At 36.6% G+C, this 26,238-nt stretch overlaps 1 protein-coding gene across 12 annotated transcripts in view; it reads right to left on the bottom strand.

Annotated features, from left to right (window-relative positions):
- EYA4 (EYA transcriptional coactivator and phosphatase 4) overlaps nt 1-26,238 on the bottom strand; it is a 157,988-nt gene that overhangs the window by 4,839 nt on the left and 126,911 nt on the right. For 8 of the 12 annotated variants that reach the window (XM_040552736.1, XM_040552738.1, XM_040552735.1 and 5 more), the window contains 8 exons: nt 24,787-24,923; nt 23,243-23,326; nt 14,748-14,837; nt 7,853-7,911; nt 7,581-7,741; nt 5,104-5,218; nt 3,152-3,273; nt 966-1,066 (listed from right to left, as the gene is read on the bottom strand). In XM_040552736.1, coding sequence (XP_040408670.1) covers nt 966-1,066; nt 3,152-3,273; nt 5,104-5,218; nt 7,581-7,741; nt 7,853-7,911; nt 14,748-14,837; nt 23,243-23,326; nt 24,787-24,923 — 869 coding nt within the window. Of the gene's footprint in view, nt 1-825; nt 927-965; nt 1,067-3,151; nt 3,274-5,103; nt 5,219-7,580; nt 7,742-7,852; nt 7,912-14,747; nt 14,838-23,242; nt 23,327-24,786; nt 24,924-26,238 lie in introns of all 12 variants that reach the window. The other 4 variants (XM_040552733.1, XM_040552737.1, XM_040552743.1 and 1 more) reach the window with 1 other exon arrangement.

The raw sequence follows: 26,238 nt of genomic DNA, 5'->3' as shown, positions 1-26,238 counted from the left end.
TAATTACACCGTAAAAACTTAATACTAAAAAGACACTTAATTTTACTGCTGCTAGCAAAGATGTTTATGTAAATTGCCCTGTGCAGATGTCCTAAGGCAAAACTTTTCAATTTTCTGCACATTTCCAGGGCCCGTACTATGAAATACAGTTCAAATTATTACCATTTTGATCTCTTTTTGAACATGAAAACTTATCTGATGAAGTTTAGACTTTTACTCGTAAGATGAGGAAACAACCTTCCAGATTTATTATTATTATTTTTAGGTACACAGATTTGGTGCACAATCTGTATGCTGTTTTCTTTTTTTAATTTGCAGATGTGTCTTTCTTGAAGCAAACTATTAGTGTTCATATTCATCATATTTGCTCCAGCTACCTACAGATCTTTGTTAATGTTAACAAAAAATCTTCACAATCCTTTTAATGGCTTTCCACATTCTCTGTAACACTTCTCTTAAACCACTGTGTTTTCACTGTTTTAAAACAGTGAAAATGAACACCCAACCTTCATGTCAAACCCCTGCTGTCTTCTTTTTATATGCAATTTGCTTGAAATAGTCAGACATTTTTGACCCAATCATTTTTTGTCTATTTTTAAATAATTTTGCATTTTTCTTTCTTTCCAAACTGAAATGAAGCAAATGCTAGAATCCAAATGGTTCATTTTACTATAAGTGCTGATCTCATCATGCTCTTGTTGCCTTGCACCTGTAGACTGAAATTATATTTGTCATTCTGCCATTGTAAAACACTGACAGAAATGCAAACAGAAAGGCTTGCATTAGTAGCTATGTATCACACCAACATTTCAGGAGACAGGTTACCTTTTTTGCTGCCTGTTCTTCTTCTACACCATCCCCAATTACAACATATACTACTTTTCTGCCAAACCTTTGCATTATTCGTTCAAAGCAACTTTCTTTTCCTGGAAGATAAATGAGATAAGAGTTCAGAGTGAAGTTACCTGATTAGCTGCATGCTCCTCATCTCGGCCATCTCCAATCACAACATAAGTTATGTTAGTGCCAAATCTGGACACTATACGCTCAAAACAGCTCTCTTTGCCTGAAAAACAATGCACTACTTGTTCAAGCTATCAAGCAAGTTATCATGACGCTCTACAAAGGATAATTGCAGTGGTAAGACATTGCTACTACTACTACTTTTTTATAGTTCCCAGCCTTGTGACTTAGAGCTGAAACTGCTGAGAAGGAATTAGTTCCCTTAGTGACACTAAGCTGATTCGGTTAAACCTAAATCTATTAAGAGTTACAGGAAAGCCACTAAGTAAGATGAAGAAATTAGAAGCATTACGAAAATGAATAGGTTAGTGAAAGAATAATTGAATTTAAATATTTCCCTATTATTGTAGTATTAATATTTCAAGGACAGCTACAATTTTAATTATAACATATATCTGCAAAAATGCTTCATGAAGCAATGGAAAATGTGTTTGGAGAACAACGGACACAGAAAATATAATTAGACAACAGGTTCCTGAGTGAATTTCCATGAAGTATTTGGCTCTTTAGAGGAAAGTGGAAACAAGCAGGCTATCCCAGTAACAACAAACAATAAACTGCAAAGTCATCTACCCATCTTCCCAATGTACTACAGCTTCGGTTTTATCACCAAATGCTTATGCTATTGATAATTATAAATTCTTTCTTTCCTCTTTGCAATAGCTTCATACCTGGTTTGTTAGTATGTCCTCCCCACATACTCTACACCCCATCCCAGGCTTTTCAGTTTCTTCTCACAAGCTCCTGAGTTCTAGATCTATGATTCATAGTGCTCTTCTCTTTCTTTTCTTTTCTTTTTTTTTTTTTTTTTTCAGATGGTCCGTAGGAAGAGGCTTATGATTACAAAAACTGTTGCATGTATTAACTGTTGAACAGGGATAAGATTTCAGTATGTGCAAGCAAAAACTACAATTTTTGTCCTGTGCTCAGCGCAGTGCAGAGTTCACTGAGATGAAAAGTAGATCTTGTACTCAAAAGAGTTTGCTGTGTTCCTGACATGGATGTAACTCTAGCCACACTGCTGTTAGGAAGGAAATCCTGGTGCAGGACTCCTTCCAGAGAGCCTCCAAAGACTGTACTCCACTCTTTACCCCCTTTGGTGATGTTGGCACGATTTCTTAATGCTCCTTCCTTTGGCCTGATCTCAATAACTGAAGCCAATATATACAGGCTGTATGACAGATGACATTAATTCCAGAGGCTGTTCAATGTCATGTTATTTTGGGGATACTTTGTGCCTTGACTTTTTTTAAAGGATTCGAGGCATTTCTGTGTCAAGGGATGAGCTACAGCTAATTAACAGATAATGGAGATAATTGATTTTCCTGACACTGCTAGAATACACTTTATATTTTTAGTTTTTCACTTCTTTTCACAAGTTTTTTCACTTGTGAAAATCATTAAGGAGATGAAATGTAATATTTTTGTAAAAGAAGTGTCAATCTCCTTGTTATACAAGATATCACAGGTATTGAAATTAAGCATTCTTAAATTAATAAATGGTAAATCACAAAATCTGCCAAAATTATCCGTCATTGTAGGCTGTGTCATATCTCACAAGAATGGTAACTTTTCTTATACTGCAAGACAATTTGGGATGTGATTTCCAAATGCCATGAATTTCCAAATTGTACACAACCCTGTTCTGTTGCATTTTAGTAACAGATTAAGGACATGCCCTTGTGGCATCCATCAACCCAGCTTCTGTTGGTACCAGTTTTCATTACCCTCAGTGATATACTATGATTGCAGGTAAGCTTGTGAAGCTGTGGTCTAGCTTAAGTAGAGTTGAGGGTCAGAGCAGAGACTATTTAAAACAAACAAACAAACAAAACCCCCTTGTGTTTAGATTTGAAATAACAAAACAATTTTCTTAATTCTTTTCTGCACATTTTGTATTCTCTGTATCTGAATCTGAGGCTTTTAATCAGTATTGGAAAATTTATGCCTTTAGGGATAACTAAAAGGAAGCTGAATTTGGATTATTACTGACATAAACAACTCTAAACATGCATGTTTTAAATAACAATGTAAGCGTCTGGAAAGTCGTTTTGAATCCATCCGGTACAGACAAAGAATGATTGATAATGCAGTGTAGTCAGAATAGATAAAAGAATAATTTTCTTACCTATTTTGGTTGCACTGTAAATATTTTCAATAGGAAAAGCTCCTCCTAAGCTGTATAGCAAGACTTTTGCAAGTGCTGGGATAAGCTGGGTTGTTGTTACCAACACATTTACACAGTTACTCCTAAAAAGAGAGAAATAATTTAAATTTGAATAGTTTAAAATCATTACCCAAATGCTGATGAGGTGAACCAGCTGTAGAGCATATTTTCAAGATTCCTCTACATTTACTTTCACTCACAGAGTTTTGCTACTCAGTGCCATCACTTCCAGAAAAATATACATAAACCTTTTGGCAAAATCCTTTAAGACTTATGTTGGCATGATTTGCAGGAAGTATTCCATGCTGATTTATGAAAACCAGGTCCTTGAAGATGAGTCTATTGAAATAGACATATAAGATCACTAACTGCCTCTGAGAATAGACATCCCAATGACTTCAAAGTATCATTTTCCTGCTGGTGATTACTTGGCACTAGCTACCAGCCAAACTCAAGTGTTAGGAGAAAGCAGAAACACCATTTGTTACTCCTGTCTTGAGGGAAAATAAGTGACCAGTATACATTTCTGCATGCTGACATCACTTTCTTCATGTTTCAAGAGTAAGAGTTTTTCTGAGAAAAGGGAAAGAGAATCATAATTATGTTAAGAAGATAGCACTGAATGGAGAGGTTGAAAGGTTGAATGGAGAAGCTGAGCTAGCTGTTACACAATAGAAAACTGAAGGCCAGGCCATTGCACACACAGCAACAGTATGATTGTGGTGTGAACATGCAGCTGAGAGCCACTAGTTGTGACTTTTGATCCTGGTCCTTCCAAAAGCTCCAAGAAAGACCTTTCTATTTCTGTGTTCTATTTCTGTGTTAATGTATCTCAATTTCCTGTCAGTAGCATGTAGGTAATGTTTTGCTGCCTCATGGGTATATCTTCTGAAGATTTATAACTGTACAATTCTTTGAGACAAGATAAAAGACTATTATTTAACAGTCCTGAGCAAGTGATAACTGTTTATCAAATTCATCTTCCAATGCTCAACTAATCTTCACTATACAATGTTTTTCTGAAGACTAGCAATTTGGAAAGAAATGCAGAGCTACACATAGTGGCATACACAATTGTTTTACATTTTTTTTCTCTTGAGGTGCTTAAGACTATTAAAATAAAAAACAACAATGGCTAAGTGAGAAGTGTATTGCAAAAGTAATTACATTTAAAGTAATTTTCCACATCTTTCCAAGTCTGTTCTTTTAATTTAATGCTGATTGCTTTTACCCAGACTTGTTCAGAAGGCAAGATGGTTTAACGTTGTTCTTTCCTTATAGTTTTAAACCTTTTTTTTTTTTTTTTTTTTTTTTTTTGGGGGGGGGGATTTCTAATGAAATACATATTAAATGAGTAACCAGCAGCATTGCTCACAGCTTTATTATTTCAGAAGAACAATTAATTTTATGTCTTATGACTAGGAACCCAGACTTTTATCTCAGTTGTAATATCAAACACAGATATTCATTCTTCTGAAAACTTTTATATATACTTAATCATACTGATTCATTTGGATCAACTGAAGGAAAATGTTCTGGGATTTATACAGTACTTAGGTACCACTGTGAATAGGCACAAACATTGAAGCCCAGAATAGAAACCTGGAGTTCAGAGGATGCTGTCTGCAAGACAATAACTTAAAGGCTGGCTCACAATTCTAAAATACCCTTTCAATGTACACAGGACCATATACCACATTTTGAAAGACTTTTCATACTAGTAAATGCTGGAATCACAGAAAATGAAATCAATTTCCGTAGAATCTTTCCTATGTCCTGTTCAAAAGTCATGTTAGACCTATAATGTTCTTTGAAAGTACTAGTGTATTGTAACCTAAAATGTCAGAAATAGCCATTGCATATCTAAAGCTAAAAAAAATATATATTTTTTTAATTGTAGACTCAATACATACCTTGTGCTGATAATTGATAATGATTTAAGTGCATTTGTTAGCCAGGAGTCTGTCAGAGCTTCAATCTCTGCTCTTAATTGCAACCATGCATCTCTTTTAGCAGGTCCCAGGAGTCCTTTTACATAAAAAGGCAAGAAAATAAATAAAATTAAATTCTGTATTAGTTGGAATGTATAGATTTTTGCTATTTGTTTCAATTTTACATTTCACTAAAATATGAAAAAACATCACCTTATTATTTTTCATATATTCAGTATACTTGACTATGTTCAAAGTGTAATTCTCAAAAGTACACATTTTTCAAACCAAGTTCTTACATTTGTCTTACACTCTATCAGAGTCAATGAGAAGTGGATACATGCCATGGGGATCATAGGCAGAGACACTCAGAAAAAAACAACTTTAGAATAACCTTGCCTTTGCACTATCTGTGTATGTTAAAAACTGCCCTGCTTATGACTCTGTATATAGGTAAACCTCAGGTAAACCTCAGGTTATGCATATGGAAATACATTTGTTTACTGATGGCTTGCTCTTCACATCCTATTGTAGTTAGTAATGATAGCTCCTTTTATAACATTTACAGTCCCAAAATATCTGTACATCTTATGTTCTTGTACCTAGGGTAGTCTTTAAAAGCACCTTAACATCTCCTTTTAAGTATGAATGGTCAGATTTCAAAAATACCCAGCTAACTGCATGTTGAAACCTGACTTCTTCAGAACCAAGCTATTTTAAATTTAGATATGGTACTGGAAGAACAGAAAAGCAGGCTTCATGACCTTTATTATCCATCTTCTCTTTCAGAAAAAGTGTGAAACAAATCAACTTAAAATGCCTAGCTTGATCTAGCCTATTCTTGTGTACTAACAGCTATTCTGAAATACATATGTGATAAAAAGATTATTTAAAAACAAACAAACAAACAAACAAAAAAAAACATGTAGTGGATGGATGAAGGAAATTGCTCAGAAAGGATGGATTATATTTCTGAAGCAGGATTTGTGGAAGAGAATAAAAATCTTAATACGATGCAAAAATATAATTTAATACGATAAAACGATTTACGAAAATGATACGATTTAATACGATAAAAACCTTAATACTCTGTCTTTGCAATGATGGTACCTCCTAGTATGTTTGTCTATGCCATGCTATTGGATATAAACTGATAGTCGTGTTAAAGGGTTTATGAAGTGCAACAGTTTTGTAATTGTGGATGCATTATGAGATTCTATAAGAAAAACTCAGTAAACCTATGGATACTAATGATTCAAGTATTCTTAATATATAACAATTCCATTCATGACATCAATGAAGGGCAAGGCAGAGCAATTAAAAGCCATCCAACTATTACTACCCTTTGCTCCTGTTGCTTTATCCTGTGGCATTTAAAGACTCTGAACTACTAAACATAAAATACATATATATGCCAGATTTAGGTAATTTAGAAAATCATTAAGCTAACGACTAATTCACTGTCCATGTTAGTAGACTGCTACCCATTTCTGAGAAAGGGCAAGAAGTGCTAAAAGTACACCAAGCTAGTTTTGCTGAAGGTGAGATTTACTTTGAGTTTCAGGTTCCTCTAAAATAAATTTCATCTGAGTTGAAAAAGTCCATGTTGTAGAATGGGAGAGTGTTCACTTGGATCGCTTCCTGGTTGGATTGGCCTTGTTTCATCCTCAACTGTGGCTTTAGAAATATTCCCTGTTCTCTCAATCTCTTCTTGAGGTAGTCACTTGACCTATTTCCTTCCTCAGAAGAGGCCTCTGCAAGTCGCACAGGACTCTCTAGGACAGATTCTTGCCACTAGACTGCTATGATTTCCTAAAGGCTTGCTGGCACTGACATGAGTGAGTACATGAATGAAAGTAGTAAGAGAAGAGTTCTTGTCACAAAGGAAACTGGATTTCTTGTGAACAAAATTAACTGTGTAAGCTATAGAGTTAACAAAAGGAACTAGTGGTATGGCAATGTTAGAGTTTTTTTGCATTCACTAGAGAAAACAGTCTAGCAGGTGCAGAGCAGAGAATTAAGCAGCAAGTATGTTGTTACCAACTGGTTCAAGAAATTGTAGGATGTAAAAGAAGGCCAGCCAGAAGCAATTTGTACTGTGGAAAATTACACAACCTCTTTCCTAGAGTAACAGCTTGTTTGATGTAGAATAAGTGTCTCAACCTAAAAGTAAGTCAGGAGGATGTAGGTACAGCGTATCTAGATCTGAAGAGAAAAGTGGCCTCTGTGCAAACGAAATGGAAGCCTGTCTTGCTCCTCCATCTCTGGTTCTCCTGCACAACAGGACAATGTTGGATCTATCCTTACAGTCAGGGACTTTTAATAGCTCAAGGTCCAGTCAAATAATTTTCCATTCACTCTGTGGCTTGCAAGGCAATTTCATTTGGCAGAAGTTTTTTTTTTTGCCATGCAGTTGAACCTGACCAGCATTCTAAATTGTTTGTGACAATTAAACTCACCTCCTATGTTGTTCTTGTAAGTATTATACAACTCTTTTACTCTTCTGTAACGGAAAGCCAGCTTCCTCATCCAGTCAACCCCTCCTCTTACACCTGTTGGCAGACAAAGGTTTGCACTACTTGCAGCTGCATGGAAGCCATCAGTTGCAAAACTGTAGGTACTGCAAACACCCAAAATACAGTAAAAATAAATACAATGTATTCCTGTAAATTCTCAATGTATTTAATCTTTAAAGAAGAAAAAAAAAAAAAAAGTAAATGCTCTATCTTACCTTAGGTCTTGTCCATTATCATCAGAAGAAACATCATCTATGTGAACTTGATCACATTCCTGTTGAAAAAAACATCAAATGATAAATTATTTTAAAGGAGAGTATGTTCACCATATGCTCAATACAGATGAAGAAATGATCGTTGCAGGCCACTAACTGTACCAGAAGATGGCAGTGTATGTACACTTACAGCTTTTTACCACCATCAATTTCCTTAATACAACCCTCAATTCCTATGCTGTATAAATTATCAGTTAAAACAGGCCTTTAGAAAAGTGCTCTGTAATTTTAGTGTGACTTTCCATAAAAATTATTTTAATTGAAAAAAGGACAATTACAATTCACTCCTGTAGTCTCTGTAGCACACCAATATTCCAAAATCACTGAAACTTTATTCCCCTGCTCCCTAAAAGCTAGTGATGATGAACCTTAAAAGGCATGTAATTTCTGTTGAGTGTCTAGGAGTTTGGATGCTTATCAGATCCTTGTCTTGATTTCTCCAAATCATTTTGGCTCGGAAATTGCAGATAATCAAGGAGAACTTGACTATTTCCTGGTTTCAGAAGGGATGGAAGTAATTCCAGGGAACTGAGGTACATTGAAAACCTGACCTCCCCCCCAATCTGTTTTTATAATTGGGTAGCTATTAAATATCCTTTTCTGCACAAAGGTTACAGCAGAAAGATAGGAAAATGCAGGGGAAGCACAAATAAATAAAAAACTCAAGCCACCATGCAACAGTAAATACAAACAGGCATCGTATTACTAATTTCTGTAGTCGCTAGCAGTAATAACCTACCCCAAAGACTGGAAATCCAGTATCCAGAGACTTTACATTACTGTATGTAAATGATTTTTTTTTAATATTTAAAATAGCTGTTACTAACATAATCCCATTTTATTTATGAAAAAGTTCAAGGATGTATTTACATACAAATGACTCCCCAGCTAACATTTTCTGATTTAGTATCACCACTAAGACAAAATGAGGCTGAACTTTCAAAATGAACAGTTTAATGCTTCAAATAGTCATTTGAGTCATCTACTTCAAATAATATTTCTCACAAGCAACGCTTAATTCAGACTCTGTGACATACAAAAGTATGCAGTTCAGATTTTCAGACCTCAGTCTAGAACTAGTGTTAAGTTGTCCAGATGAAGGATAAATTTGAACAGAGGTGTGATTTCCAAATGTGTGTACCACAAGTTCCTAGAATTTAGGGAGCTTGATTTCAGGGAACTGCCATTTCTGTCCAAAGTTTTGTTTGCTTTGCACTGAATGAAAATATCAATAGACTTTTGTCCACATGAAGTTAAAAAAATAGCAATTTGTGTATAAAATAAACACATAAGACTTCATTTTAATACAAGCGATCATAATTAAAAAGTATGTACCAAGTCTAAAAGAATGAATGGCCAAATTGGGCTCATCTAGCTTAATACATTAAGACAAGCATGAAAGACCTGCGTTCAAGGAAGACAAATGAATCATTCTTCTCCCCAACAGAGAAATAAAAGTTTTTGGTTCTGTCTAAGAAGATTAGCTTGAGCTTTAGAATATTTTAAAGAAGGTGCTTTTGGATGTAAATAGCAGATGAAAAGAGAAAGAAAAAAGGAAGTGACAGCTGAAATAAAAGATTCATTCCTTTATCCTAATTTATTATTTAAACCCCCCCCAAAAAAAAAATGCAACTGGACTCCACCCAGTGTAGAAAAAGAGCTCAAAACTCAGAGGAAAGGTCCCACTGGGAAAAAAAATCTGACTTGATATTTTGCAATATCTGAGCAGTATCTGGTTTCCTAATCACCTTTACTGATTACACTGGAACTGGTCAAAGCATAAGATAGTTCTAAAAGTTTAAAAAACAGTCCTGTGGATTTGAACATATACTAATTAAATGGAGGGTACACAGAAGTCCTCATGGATAAGAAGGACTCTCTGTGCTGTTTGGGTTTTGTTAAGCTGTTCAGCTATATTGTTCCAGCCTTGAAAATTACAGATAACTGTTCCACTGACAATTTAATTATTAAGTTTAATATGAGTGGGTGGCAAAGGCTCAGCTGTTCACTTTTACTAACAATTTTTTCATTGACTCCAGCAACAGAAGAAGAGGGGAACATGATTGATGCCTCTTGTTCCTGAAATAAAGTTGCTAAGTTTCAGCCATATGAAAGGATCCAAATCAACAACATCCCCTACCTTCCTCCTTTTTCCCCTTCCTCTTCTCCCCTAAGATCTATTGCTCACCTGCTAAGCAATATGGAAATACCCATTTGCTGACCAACAGTAAACTCATGTGCCCCCCACTCTTTGCATCATTTTCTTTTGTCTTCTTGTTTATTTCATCAACTTCAAGTAAAATGATTACATTTTACAAATTGGGGTGAAAAAAAAAAAAAAGAAAAGAAAAAGAAAAAGAAAAAGCAGGCAGTTTAAGCAGATTGGAGATAGTTCTCATCAACTGGTGGCACAACACTAAATCTGAATTGCTTGTAAAAGAGACCAAACAGTTGAGGGGAGGAGGGAAGGAAAGATCTCCGTCAATTTATATGTGAAGGTGAAATGCTTTTCACAGCAGCTACAGTATTGACTATACTCAAGTCACAAGTCAGTGCAAGGTCAAAACTAAGAAAGATAAAATATATTTCATAATACTGAGTGTACAGGAAAGGAATCTAGGTATAATAACAGGCTTTTGCTTGAAGCAGTACCAATTTAAATTATACCTGAGTGCAATCAATTCTTTGCAGCAATTTTTAGAGACTGAAAATTTGAGAGTACAGAATCAACAAATCACCCTTAAAATATTCAACACTATGCTTTCTCAGATTATACAGAAACCTGCCTTTTTATGTATTTGCTTCTTTTTCTGCTAAAACCAGTTTGACCTGCCTCCCAAGTTTTGAGACTTATTTATATTTCTTCTCTCTCATTTCCATTTCTAATGCGAAAACAAAACAAAACAAAACAAAACCTTCCTTAAAATATGATATGATTATGATAAAAATGGAAATGTAATTCAGTTTTTTTGAAATAAATATGCTTTTCTTACACTATTCCAGAGAGTGAAGGATGATAGAGTTTGAAGATTCATGTCCAAATTCACGCCTGCAAACTGTAGAAACTGTTTTGTGGGTGTGCATAGCATGTTTTAGAACATTTCTAAAAGCTGGCTTAAAATTAATACTGAGATATGAACAAAAACTTCCTTTTATTCCTTACCTGGTTGAGAACAGATTGCTTTACTCTGGCTATTGTTACTGACCTTAGTCCCAGCTCTAAACATTGTTTAGGCACATGAACTTTCTAGAGCACCAGACTCCTATTTTCATGGCAAAATACCAACTGCCCTCCCAAGTGATACTTCTCAAACTAACTAAAATTTATACACTGAAAATGAAATAGCTGGAGAACAGCCTAGCCTGAAATAAAACTGCAGCTTGGCTGATTAGGACATGGGTTACTGGGTCAGTGGGGAATGTCTCAACAGATTGGAATTTCTGCATCAGCAGTCATTGTAGTGAGACAGATTTGCATAAAGGAAGGAAAACTTTATTTTTGTATGTGACAACTTTCAATAACTTGGTTGTTATTACTAGACCTTGGTATGCAGTGCTTGTAACCTAGGCAGAGAGAGAAAAAAGGGGAGCCTAGAGGATGCTGTGACTGAAATATAAAGGAATATAAATTCACTAGTACATTACAATTGCCATATCCAGAGACGTGTGGTTTATTGTGGGATGTAGATGAAAGCAAGGCAGAAGGTATGAGACCTGATGGCTCAGCACTAGAAAAGAGAGATGAAGAAAGTATAAGTAATCTCAGTAATCTGTCTACTGAAAAAAAGAAAAACATATCTCCAGTGAGAACTGAAGGTCTCATGTCTTGATGACCATGACTATCAGCAGATCATCACCAAGATCATAGCCTACCTCCCTCCTCCTGCAGGAGGATGGAGGAAGGAAGGCAGAGAGAGAAAGAGAACTGAGGAACTGGGGAATTCTCAGGATTCATCACTTGGTCGTCGTGTAGGTACACTGTAATATTTAGTGCTTAGAAATGGCCATGTGCTCTGCAAACATATTTAAACAGATAGATTTAATCATCTGCGTATTAAAGGATGCATCTATGTACTTTGGCACAAGATGCCATGCTTCAAAGTACAAAGCTTGGAATTTTGGTAATCTTATAATAGAGTTAGTTTTGAAACAAAGCTGAATTCCAAGCTAGAAAAGACATAATTGCATATAGAAATGCAATCAAATCTAATACATCAAATTGATTGAGTTGTGAGATTTTAAAAGAGCATCCCCAAGGACAATTTTTTGATTTATCTAAAACTGAAAACTATCAGGGTAATGTTCAAGCTCTGGAATGAGCTGGTGTATGAATTTTTACACCGGATATTAAAACCACCCTATGAAGAATATACAAAATATGATTACTCAGATTTGAGAGTCAACTATGACAGCTGAAACTGTGATCTACAAAGAACATAAATAAAGAATGGAATGAAGCTTCAATGGCCATAAGCAAGAATAAAGTATATAAAGCGGTCAAAGCTCCATTTTGCTGAACTCTTCCTCTTGAACGCAGCACAAGCTTGAAGAAGTCGGGGCACATGCTACCGAAAGGCTTAAAGTTCATTGGGTGCCACATGAAATCTGAACATGCAGGGGCAAAGGTCTCCTAAAAAGAAATTTAAGCAATGCTTTGAAAAATTGATTTGGAATCTATCCCTGGTACAGGGCACTAGAAAGAGAACATTCACTGAATGCACTTGCATCGTCAAGTGATGACTCAGACTGCAATAAAACACCGACTGGTGAAGGCATATCCAGGGTTTTACTGTCCTATGTTTCTGCTGCTGGAAAGAGGAAGTACAGTGCAGTTATAGGGTGAAGTAGATCCTAGTTTCTTGAAATGAAAAGAGCTGAGAACAAGTGAGGTCTGCAGGGCATGACAAGGACTTCAGCCTGGTGCCTTCTGCTTTTCCCACTGCCCACAGCTGACAAAGGAACAAAAGAAGTGCATGCTAGAAAAACCAACAGCCCAGCGAATGGAAAAATCTCATTTATCCTATTTTTTTTTTGTATTCATTCACCGAAGATCTTTCTCTAGCATTTTACACAAAAACTCAAAGTCTTCCAGTTGCTGTTAGTGGAGAAATATCTGTCCACAGAGGGAAATCTGGGATCCACTCTAAGACAACACTGATTTAGGTGAGGGGAAGGTCTGATAAGCCTGCAGTTCAATCTGAGAGCTGTTTTTTCACCCACTGTCTGTTCCACCAAATAAATAAAGAGATAAATAAACACAGCTGTAAGACTGCCACATTCCACGTTAGCAGATACAGACTTCTGGAGAGAAACGAACTGTCTGTGGAGCACTGCCGATGGGCCCACTCCCCAGGCAGTTGTCCCTTTGGCGGTCCACCTGCGTGCTTCCCACAGGCAAGTGATCCCCAGTGGTCGCTCCCCAAGAACAGGCCTCTCCCTTTTCTGACCAGATGCCAAGTGGCACACCCTGGGTATGTTGTGACAAAACGTGTGGTCTCCTGGTTACCTCAGGAAGAAAACGTGGGCAACCAGGAGGCTCCACATTGTCAGGATGTGACACACTACATTCTGGATATTTGAAAGTCTGCCAGATCTAAAATTTTGGATGGGAACTTCTCTCCAGATTCCCCCCTTTTATCTGGAAGGGAAATAAATTTGTAAAAGCTGAAAAAAAAATCCACAAGCTAGACAGTACAGGATTTGATACACAACAGGCTTTGATATGCAGAGGCCATAACTGGATTGACCAAACTCCTATGCTTCCAGAAACCTGGTGGTGAGTGTCTCCCAAGTGCATGGGACAGTGAAGAACCCAAACAAAGGAGTAGTTGTGTTATTGATCATGGCTTACTCAAAGTCTCTGAAAGGAATACAGGGTCATAAATTAAATTACTGGGAAGGTAACCAAAAAAGTATGGAATTGAATCAGATGTATAAACGGTGTTTTGAACCTTTAGACTCACAAAATTTAGAAATAACTGTGTTCTTTTCAATGCTTACAAGTTCTTGATGAACTTTTCAGTCTTTTTAACAAAAAAATTAAATAAATCCAGAAATTTCTTTACTAAGTTCAGAAAGGCCTCTTTGTTAGTTTATATGGAAATGGAGACTTTTTAATTTTTTTTTAATGTTTTTAATTTTTATTCCATAAACCACTTTGGCATTTTTCAGAATGAGCCATTCCTGTCTGTAATCTTCCACTTGAAACTCACAGTATTCTTCAGGGGGCAGAGAAGAGGAGAAGATGACCTGCACATAAGCTCCTATATTCTAATAGCAAGGTTTTGACACATGATCAGAAGAAAATTGAGATTGTGTCCTTAGTTTCTACAGCATTGGAGATGACACAGTCACAGTTCACTAATGCTGCAGTCTTTGGGTAAGTGAAGAATATTCTATCTTTGAGCAAGAAGGGTGGCCAAAAGGCTACTCAGGAGTGTGAAGAGAATAGTGCAGTCTCTTAGGTCAGATGATGCCACCCCTTCAAAGCAAATGTAGAGAACTTCAAGAGAAAGAATGGGAGACACTTACATCTCTCCTGGAAATCACTGCAGAAAATTCTAAATCCATAGGCATTGAAAGATGGCCATAGGAGAAAGATCTGTCTTGGAGAGGAAGGTGTAGTTTGCAGATTACACATCTCACTAAGTTTCATGGAAGGAGTCTGGTGCCACAGGAACTCACTGCCACCTAGCTAACACCTCTCTGATTAGTATATGACAAATCCAAAGTCTGGAAAGGCATATGGCATCACACATAACAAACAGTAATGCACAGCAAAACCACTGTGTCAAAACCCCAGGTATAACAGCATTTATGTTCCTTTGATTCTTACCTCTAAATCATTAAAAAATAAGTGTGTATCAGCAAGATTAAAAATCATTTCTTCCATTCGTAGTCCAAGAGTCACTGCCATTGGTGGATCCTTAAAAAACAGAAATCAAGGTTAACTACTTGAATACCTTTAAGTTACATCATGACTTTAAAAAATGCATTTTGAAAAATTATCACTGCAACAAATTTCTCTAAAATCCTTTCAGTATTAAGCTATTTTAGTATAACACTACAAGAAGAGTTTGCTGAACTTGTGTGAAAACATTCGGAGAGCTGGGTATGTTTTTTTGAAAGTTGAGACATTTGTAACATGGTTAAACTATGGCAAAGGGGGAAGGCTGGTGGCCCTATGTAAACCTGCATAAATAAGGCTGTAAACAGGCAGGGTACTTTCTACTAAATATACCTGTAAGAAAAAAAAATTATTAAAATAAAAATATACTACATTTTTCATCCCTGAGTCTTATAAAAATATGTAAGTATCTTGATTGTCAATTTGTGGGCAGAAGAGAAAGAGTCAAGAAGCTGTAACTGATTTTTCTGAGCCCATGTACTGTTAGTGGCAGAGGCTGGAACAAAATTATTCCATGTGATACCCAGTCCACCACACAATTCCTCTGGCCTCTTAGCTTGTCTTCCCAATTTTTGGATGCACAGAAGTCCTTAACAAGGCTGTGCTAAACAGGACTAGGAAAGATAGTTTACCTCTACCAAATGATTTCTTTGTAAGTGATTATCCTACCCTTTGGTAGGAAGGTATGGTTTATGAGGCCTTTTCAATTTCTACTGTTTCTGCTTTAGAAAAGTATAAAAGGCAGTCTGAACCCTTGTCCATTTCCCCAAACTGAGTTTCACTTTAGATAAATCATCACTGCCTTACCTATGTTTATGCCTATATCAGTTCTTCCCTAAACTCTGCTGCCCCAATATGCATCCTCACTGTGCTTTGTCCTTTCAAGTCTAAATATGTACTGTTCTCCTGTGCAGGCACTCACTGAAGAATTCCCAGGATATCCTGTATGGTTTTATTGCAGGTATTCTGCAAAGTGCCTGCAAGCATTCTTCTAAGTATTCTTCAGCATGTTTACAATCTATGGCACAATTCTTTAGGTGCTCTACAGTAATGTGAAAGCATATGCAAGTTTGATTTTGTTACAGATAATCCCTTCACTTATTTTGAAATACAGGATTCCTGTCCCTGGATGGGATTCATTCAAAATGTTGCTATCTGCTTGTAGGTCAGCTTTCATTTTATCAAATCATGCTACCTCAGCAAGATACAAGAAATTTCCTGTTCTGCAATAGCTGTTTGTCTAAGAGCCTTTATTGTGCAGCAAATGTGAGGCAATTAACTTGATTTTGCTAGGCTTGCTAGGAAAGAGGTTGAGGCAAATTACATTATCTTATGTTTCTTTAAGGATAAGAGCTCACATGGACAGTTTCTGATGTCTACCTGATAGCTGGTAACTAGTTATTCCATTGCCTTAATCATCTGCCTGGGCTTGTGAGGTTCAGCTAACATTTTACACTTGAGATACTACAATATTTTTCAAAAGTGGATGTGATACTCTTCTCATTAAAACAAGAACAAAAATCTAAATTTCATAATTTAAAGTGATTGACACTCGTGAGTTTTTAGAAATCTTTTTTTAAAATACCTTGAGATTACAAGTGTAAAAGTTTACCAGTATGTTCCCATCTGGAAAAAAAAAAAAAAAAAAAAGAACAACAACAAAAAAACCCACCCCATTCAAAACCTCAAATGATCATTCATTAGTATTAGGATCAAAGGCTTCCCAATCAGGATCATACATCTGCTACTCTAGGGCTTCACAAAGACAGATTAAAAGATGGCTTCTGCCCTGAAGCACTTAAAAAACTAATGGTAAAATCTAAAACATAGACATATTTTGACCCTTGCTCATGAAAAAGTCAGACTTGAAGAGAAGAATAGTGTGTAAGAAATTGTAATGATCCAAAGTTAGATCCAATTCTCTGGCACTGAAAGGAAATATTTCTATATTGACCTTCGAACTGGTCTAGACTACCTTTCAGAAGTAAAAACCAAAGGCAGTGCCTAGTAACGTAACTTCATCCCATACGTCTTCTGCAATCATGTTCACTGGATCTGAAAGCCATGTGGGTGAAGGCAGCAGCAAGTATAAAGGTCAGTTTTCCAAGGGGATGTTTAAGGAATGCACGTTAGCAGATTTGCAAAAACTCATGTAAGATACTTAGAACACAAATCATAAAAATACTTTGGACTCATGAGATTCCTCATCAAGCCATAATGCTTTTATCAAAATGTCATCACGTATACACGTGTTCCTCTCTCCTTTCTCTTGCAATTTCTTCTGTGCACAGTAAATTATGATTTTTTTTTTTTCTCCTTAGATACAATATAATAAAGAGTTTCTGCAATATGTTTTTTTGCCTCAGTCCTATGAACACTAAGGTATGTGCATAGCTTTATGCACAGGTGGTAACTCATTATTATTTATGTGAGTTAAGTTATTCACTGGAGTACTTCCAAGACTGGAATCTTAAACTTCTGATTCTCAACCTCTTTTTTCCCCTTCCTGGGTAGAAGTGGAGTGAAATGAGGAAATATGCTATAACATATTCCATTATAATCCAATTTATTTTTACAGAAACTACCAAATATGTATCACAATTTCCTGCCTTGCCTAGTATTCTTGAAAGATATAAATATGACATAGCTTTTACGATTTTCTTATTAGTAGCATTTTTGTAACCAACTATGCCTGACTTTATTACTGTTAAAATGAGATTTCTTACATTCCTGTTTTGACAAAGGCATGTGTAGGATATTGCCAGGTACTATAAAATAAAATAAAACAAAGAGACTTCATTTCAGTTTAGCACGAAATCAGTCTGGGATCTCCCTGTAACAACTTCTACTAAGAAGAGTCACTGGAATTGAAATCTCAAGACAGGAACAATTCCTCCTTTAATAAATTTGAACAAACATGCACTGCAACTGTTTAACAAGAATTAGACATCAAGTTCCAGCTCTTGCCATGTAAGTCCATCCTTTCACATACAAAAATAAACAGAGGAAGCAGATTTGTCAGTGTATTGTGGTTTTATAATGTTTGCAGAATGTGGAGGAACATCCCAATCTTTATTTTACTGTCTTTCAACTCAAAACAGGAGTTGCAGACTGACTGAAGTGGCACAAAGAACTGAGTTGAAAAGAGAGAAATGTGCAGCTGACATAGATTCTAGCACAGCAAACTGAGAAATTAAATAAAAGGCAGACTGTTGTTCTGTGCTACTCTGCACAAGCACATACAAAAGAGGAAATAATAATAATAATAATTAAGAAACTAAACAAAACAGAACAAAACTAATCTGGAAGTTTTCCCCAGATAATTTGCAGAATAAAGAAGCGTAACTCTTTGGCCCTCAGAAGCATGATTTTAGTCAGATGCATGCAAAGGAAACAGGACCAGCTATGGCACGTCTGTATACCAAAATACCACTTTAGTTACATTATTTTGAAGGCACTAAACTGGAGCCAGACTGTCTGCCTATGGACTTTTCTACTAGACTGGTCCATCCACTAGAATGCCTCCTGGGAGACTAGGTAAAAATATCCTGGGACAACCAATATTTATATGTTTTGACCAAGAGAAAAGTGGCTTGAATAAAGTCCCAAAAGCTCAGTGGTCATTAGTGGAAGAAAACTATTTAATATTATGTTGGAAGGTCAGTTTTCAGCACTAGATGTTCAAAAATAATTTCATTTCTTGGAAAAATAAAATACAAACATACCAAACAATTTTATACAAAGCCTCACATAACAAACAGGTAAACAGGCAGTCAGATAGATTCATTTTGACAGGAATTTGTATACACAAAGTGTTAAACATAAGCAAGAAATCAAACAAGCAAAATATATGAATAATGTTATAAGAACAGATTTTCAATGGATGGCTGTCCTGAACAGACTTACAACAGCATTGACCTCTGGAAAAAAGATTGGAAATGTTTCAGTTATATACTAATATTTTTTAGCTTAAAGACACTTCCCTACATTACATAGGAATCCCAGATTTAAGTTTAGCTCTCACAATCTCATAGGGGACATTCGTTCCCAGGAGAGTTTCACATAGGTGGTACTGGAGGAAGAGAATACATCTCTTAATAACCATATCTGGTGGCTGATGAAGGACAACTCATGTACTCCACAAGGAGTTTCTGTTCCGTGCTCTCCAGAAGGCAGTAGGAAAATGGACTCAGAGGTCTCAGACAATGAGGGAGTGAATGGAGAGCACAACTGGAAGTTATGAGAGATACACGATTAATATAGACAAACTAAAGCATGTTCATATGTGAATTTGAGAGTGTCAACGTGTGCTAATAGTGACAAAGTTTTTCTGTTTAATGACTAGACAAGCGGCATGTGAGTAATAAAAACCTTCGGAGCCTGTTCCAGAGAAGTCTACAAGGTTAACATGGCCTCCCTGACAACTTCCTGGCATTAGGAATTCTATAAAAAATGTCAAGATGTGATCATGAAGTGTGGATTGGTTTTGAGTTTTGCACTTGGAGATCACATTCTCATCTTCCCAAGGGTATGATTTTTTTTTTTTTTAAACCAGTTTCACTGTAAGTCACAGCATTTATCTGTGCATCCTTGCCCTCTGGTTTGACCTGGGGGAAATGAGTGAAATATAAATGCTCTGAGGTAGAAAAAATGCAGCTTAATCAGCCTTATATCAGTGAGAATAACTGGAATATAACGGAACAGAGAATATATGCTGCTCACAGGGAATAAGAATGTACCTCATAAACTTTAACAGGTGATGAAATATGACACATGTCCTGTCACATCAACAAATCCTTACTTAAGAGTTCAGCATTGTAGAAAAGTGTATCTGCCAACTGGTGCTCAGCTGCAAAAACCATCATCAGCCACACAAGTCATAATATAACAGCTCAAATGATGATGTTCATGATTTACTACTGTAGTAAATAATTAAAAATAGAAATGTACTAATTTTATGAAGTACGAGGCAGATGAGCAAATGAGGTGAACAATGTGAGGTACTTTCAATGCTGGGAAGCAGCACAGTTACCCTGAAACCTAACAGAGGTATAGGGTAGTTTTTATTCTCTCCTTATGTTAATTCTGACCAATGTGATCAAATAACCACTACACCAAAAGTCAGACAGAAGCACCAACAGGTAGAAAACAGCAAGACACAGAATCGTTCTCTGGATATGCTTTATATCTTGATATTTTAAAGTGATACATTGATCCGCCTCTGGCCAAATCTCTCCCACTTCAGTGGAGTTCAAAGCTATACTCTACCAGTGCTGAGATAAGAGGCAGCAATTTGCTGGTCTCTCCCCCTAGCTATAACAGCATGACAGCCAACCCCACATACTGCACTCCATGCAGTCTATAATGCACAGAAAAGAGAGATTTTATTATTATTATTATTATTATTATTATTATTATTATTATTATTATTAATATTTTGTTTTTACCTGCTCACTGGCAGAAATTAGGTAAAGACATAATGAAAAAGGAGAATGAAAGTTCACACACCAAGAAATAGATGTAAGAGAACTGAGGGTAATATCCTTGCTTGTTTGTGTATTTGCACTGGTCCTAAACACAGCATTTTACCCTTTGAAAGTACAAAGTGAGCACACTTGGTATAAAAAGACTCCTTTCCTTCCCCAGAGTTCACATTAAAGACTCTCTAATCTCATTTAGAGTATTAAAATATAGAATATTTAAACCCAATTGTTATACAAAATACATATGGAAAAAATACACGTGCAACTGAGCATTTATGTAACATTACACACCTTTAATTTTATTTTTATTTTTTTTAATCAGAGAACAAATCATCGCAAAAAAATAATTTAGTATCATTATTATTTTGTAGTACCCTGAGAATTTTTCATTGTACAGGCTTTCTAGGAAAAAGTCGCACCTGCAACACTTTTGAAAGACCACTTTGCTCACTGCGAACTTCACTATTCATGGGCTATTTATCCTCATAGTGATCCAATTCTCATAACCTTGGTTTGAATTAAGACCTTGTTTATAGATAGAGATCATATGCAGGAATGATAAGGGCTACATCTGCTAGAGAGGTCATGCACCAGAAGCTTACTGAGGTGCAGCTGTGCTATCTTTCCCTTCTCTTATGTCTAACCTCTTAGGCACTTTGGCTCAGACAGATCCCATCTTAAGTTTAGACAACACTTCAATGACATGCAAAAGTTAAAGCCTACTAATGATAAGGTCTCCCTGTATTCCCTTTTGCACTGCCCCAGTCTACTGTTGCAGTCAGCAAGACACATATTCTAGCTTAATTGGTACTTTCTCATTAAGTTCTCTATAAATATGTTAAAGGTAGTTACTGTAGGGAAAAAAAAAAAAAAAAAAAGGAAAAAGTCTACTAATTTTCTATTACAGTCCCTGGAAATGAACACATTTCTCTATTTATATGGATGTTGCTTATCAGTATATATATATTAAAAAAAAAAAAAGTTACTTAAGAATTCCACTCCTTTTACTTCATGGTTGTCCATGACATTTGTTTACTGATGCTAATGTCAGCAGTATAAATACATTAATTTCACTTGCCCTTGGGATATTTTTGGTTTATACAAGCCAACTTTATCTGCTGGCAATACTACTGGCTGTTAATATGCCTTTACTGTTTCTAACATCTCTGTATGAAGAATCAATTATAGCAACAGTTGAGTTCTTAAAGACCAGTGGCACTGGTCTTTCTCAAATATTCAAACTCATAACAAAAGCAAGAATCCAAGAGGAATTACTTTTCTGTAGCTGTCTTTAAGACAGTTTATAGTTATCCATAAATGTTTGAGAATTAGAAAAATCTGCTCTGATTTTTAAAACTTTGTAATAGTTGATTCAGACTTTGCTTATAGAGTATGTGAGGTGCATGAGATGGAAACATCCTATGGGCACAATCAAACAGGGATGAAAGAAACAACAACATCACTGTGGCAATTCTGCAAGCTCTGTGGTAGTCTGTGGGCTACACACAAAAGTAATACAAATATTCATGTTCAGCTAGGTTTCTCTCTTGATTTGCTAATTAGAAATGTTTCTTACAAAGTAGCTGTTGTTACAGTGTTTGAAAAACAGTAGAAGAGAAGTTTTTGACAGGGTATTGAAATGCATACTGATATGGCACTGGTAAGCTGCAACATAAACAAGCCTATTTTGTACAAGACATGAATAACTACTCTTATCTTAGCATTTCAGAAAATCAGATTTTTGTCTGGGCCTGTGAGTTTTCTTATTAGCTTTCTCTTTTTATAACCACAAACATCTGCCTTGAAACACAGAGGACTGGCCCATCAGCAGTTATAATCTGCAGGTTCTGGCTTTGGAAATTTCTGGCCCATTGGCTGGGGAGTTTGGGTGTGGAAAGCATTTCTCTAATGTACGCTTTCTCACAGGCTTCTCCTAAGCATCTGATTCTGGCTGAGATAAAGAGGCAGGAAACTTACGACAAACAAGCAGTTCTGCTTGTTTAAGTTTTAAGTTTTTCTTTAGAAAAAATAGGTTTGCATGTATTACTCTTGAATGGCAAAACACCTAGTAAACCTTTTGCATGTGTACCAACATTCTCCCTGTCCATTTTTCTCCCGTCTATGCATTTGCCCTAATGGTTTTGTTTGATTAACTTCTGTCCTTCTTGGCAGCCCACTCCCACTGCTACATGCTGTTTTTTTCCCCAACCCCTTCTCCCCCTTGCTCCTGCCACCAGCAGGACTCCCTGCTGACTCATCAGGGCAACTCCACCTTATCATCCAGCGGACTGTGGCTCCTTTCCTCTCCCTCCTTCACTCCCTCCCTGTTTTCCTCCCTCTTCCTGTTGCTTTCCTGCTTGCTGCTCTGTGACCTGAATGCCTTTTGGATCTCCTTGCAGGAAAGAGAATGAGTGCAACTGTCTGATGGGGAGAGGGATTCACTCCCTAGCATTACTCAGACTAGAGCCAGCCAGTGGGACCAAAGATGCAATGGAAAAGCTAGGGAGTAAAAGAATAACATCTGCAGCTGGCGCTTAAACAGGTCTGTCTTACTTATCCTGATTCATCAGTTTCCCTGTAAACCCATCATTCCAGTTTTCTTATTTCTTCCTCTATGCATCCAAATGCTGTCAGTTATTTCCATTTGCCCGTTGAATCCATTGTCTGCCTGGAATGTCTGTTCCAATGTACCTCAGGGACCTTGTCCTTGTTCTTCTATAAACTCTTCCCTCATTTGTAACATCTGCTTCAGTTCTGCTTTATGTTTTGTGCTTAGAGTCCATCTCATTTCTCTCCTTGACTTTTTCATGTTAACCTTCTGAAAATGGGGTTTACTGCACACTTTCCCTCTACCTTCCCTGAAGCCATTATGAACACATAGGTGTACAGGCCAGACAGCTATGATACACTGAATCAACACAGAAATCATGGATCACATACCTTGCCATACTTTTGTGCATAGGATCCTGTAAGCAGTGAATGAAAAACTATGATTGTTTCATCCAAATCCCAAACAAATACACGCTGAAAACAGAAGTGGAGACAGTATTAACAAATAAATAACATCAGAGTCCCACAGCCACCCCACCCATGGTGGCTAAAATTCAGCTTAGTCCTAAACTTTAACTGTAACTTAACTAAGCAGGTTTTCTCTGAAAATCAGCAAGAATAGTATGTCATGCATCTATTGGTAAAAAGTCAGACGGACAGTAACACTTAAAGGTTGGACTAGGTGATCTTAGAGGTCTTTTTCCAACCTGAATGATTCTATGATTTCAACTGTTCAACCATTTCTTATTCTTCCCTTAAAAAGCTTTTCAAAAAAGTTGCATAACAGATTTCAGAAACATGATAGGGGTCAAATGCAAGTGTTATCTTAATGATAAACTCAGATACTCCTCTTAGTAACTTAACAAGTCTGTGACTCAAGATTCTTTTCTCCTGCATAGCGAGAATCAAGTCTTGGGTAAAAGTACTACCTGCCACATAGAATGTCATACAGGATTTAAATCTTATTTTAGGATTAAAAAAATATATGTTAATAACAGTTTCTGTATAAAAGCAATGTACATGGCATGTGCATTCAGTGCTTTGCACTGCAGCCTATCCTGTCACTCCAACAGTGACTGTGTCATCAGCCAAGTCCTAGCCAAGTCTGTTTTCTGCTGTACCCAGAGGTGTTCAGTGAAGGCACAGGCAGCGTGGCTGTCTGGGGCTACCCACTCCGAACACCAGTCTCATGGCAGTAGGAGGCACAACACACGGGCGGGCAGCACATTCTTCCAATGCCAGTGTTTCATACATGAAGGCACTGAGCTTCCTTCTCCTGTTGCATTAAGGTAGCACGCTGCTAATGCAGGAGTACTAAGACTATAATTACCCCCTTGCTAAGAGGTCATCTGTGTTTTAAATCGTCCCTGCATATATTAGGTAGATATATTTCTTCACTAAGGTATCAATATTGCACTTACTTAAGTACTGTCATAACTTTACACATGTCAGCTGCATCACTGAAATCCACTGACATTAGTTAAAACATAAAGACAGGTCTGTTCATAAGTACTTGAAAGGCTATGGCCAGATGATCCTGCATATTTACACTGCATTCATAAATAAATGTAGTAACGCTGAGAAACAGATTTGAGATTTCCTATTCCAAAAGCTGAAAGAAACTCTGACTATTTTGAATAAACAAGTCTCACAGTTTTGTGGTTCTATTGTATGAAGAACTAAAGGACCCACAGTCAGAGCTAAAAAGTGGAAGGCTGAATCACATTTACTTTTCTTTGTTGTACAGAACTGTAATGTCTCATTGTACATGTATATTAAAACAGCAGCTAATATCTGTTATGTTCAGTTAGCGACATCAAGTCCATGATGTTTTCTAAAGTGCCTTAAGCTATTTCCACAGCTGTACTTTTCAGAATTTACTTTTCAGCAGAAGAAACTTCCACATTACCATTCATCAATTACTGCAGGCATACCTCCAAGTCACTGTCCGGAGGGGGTGATGGATTATTCTTCCGCCCTCTACCCCGAGACTTTGACCCAGAACTCCTACATGTTCTCTCATCAAGATCTTTGATTGGCGTGGAGGGGCTCTGTACTGTGTCAAACTCCCCTGTAAAGTCAACCATTCATAGCAAAATTAGTGCTGGATTTTTAAGTAATAAACTTTTTTTCCACAGCTAGACAGACCTGTATGCAAACACAACCACAAAATGTGCCTAAATAAATTGTACAAAATGACTGATAAGCAGTTTGTCCAGTGTAGAAGGAGTCTGCAGATGCCACAAACACTTTTGGCTTTACAAAGGAAATGTTATAAATCTTAGTAGAATAAGAGAGAGATAAAAATAATACATACGCTTGTGCAGACCTACACATACATACATGAGCACAAGGAAAATATTGATAGATCCAAGGAAGATGTATTTTAGAAGTCATACTAATGACTTATCAAAACATGAAGTGTGTTTTAGTTAAAAAAGTTTTTTTCCCATTTTTGGAGTTCACTTGGACTTATTTCCAAGTCCTGTATTTTACCAGAACACCCTTTGGTACTCATCCACACACACCAGAATACCAAGACTGCTTCATTTCCTCCTCCATCTCCTCCTCTAGTAGAGTTTTTTTTTTTTTTTCTTTCCACTTTAACTCTGCCCATGAATTGGCAGAGGAAAGTCACAATTTTAAATGTAATATTCCACTTACTACCAGAAAAAGTGGAAAGTTGTATTTGCTGTAGTCTGATAATCCTTCTCTAAGTATTGGCCACTGTCTGCTGCCAGAGAAAAGACATTGAGCTAGAAGGACCTTTGATCTAGTATGGCATAGTTGCTCTTAATGCTCAGGCTTATACCCCTGACTTTTTAAATGTAATCTGCTTTGCCTCTGTTGGTAACAAATGGCTTTGGAGGTGATCACACACAACAGCAGCTATGTAAGACAGACCAAAGAAGGTACCTCCAGGAAGGATGGTGTGTAACTTGGCCTTCTAAAGCATTTTTACACCGCAGCTCAGTAACTGGAAATTATCCTTTTCTTCATAATACAGTATTTTCAGTGCCCCTTTAAAACTGCTAGCAATAAATAGTTTGGTGAAGTTCATGACTGCTAAATTGCATAAATACTCTTTCATTATCTAGACTATCAAAGATTTGGTTTTTTCTCTACCAGTGAAGGAATGGGTACAGCTTAGATCTGACATCTACTGTAGAGTTTGATTCGAGGGATTCCTCGTGCTGCATGTAATTGTGATTTTCTGGGCTTTTTTGTTTGTCTGTTTGGCAATATTTGTTAGAAGTGCTCATGATGCCACTTCTGAAAAAAACAAAACAACAACAACAAAAAAAAAACTGGTACAAATGTTTCAAAAGAATTATCTATGATGAATCTGATTTTGAACTGGAATCTGAACACCATACATTTTTAGT

Source organism: Cygnus olor, chromosome 3, assembly GCF_009769625.2.
Source record: "Cygnus olor isolate bCygOlo1 chromosome 3, bCygOlo1.pri.v2, whole genome shotgun sequence".
Lineage (NCBI taxonomy): Eukaryota > Metazoa > Chordata > Aves > Anseriformes > Anatidae > Cygnus > Cygnus olor.
This window is presented reverse-complemented; position numbering and strand designations above follow the sequence as displayed.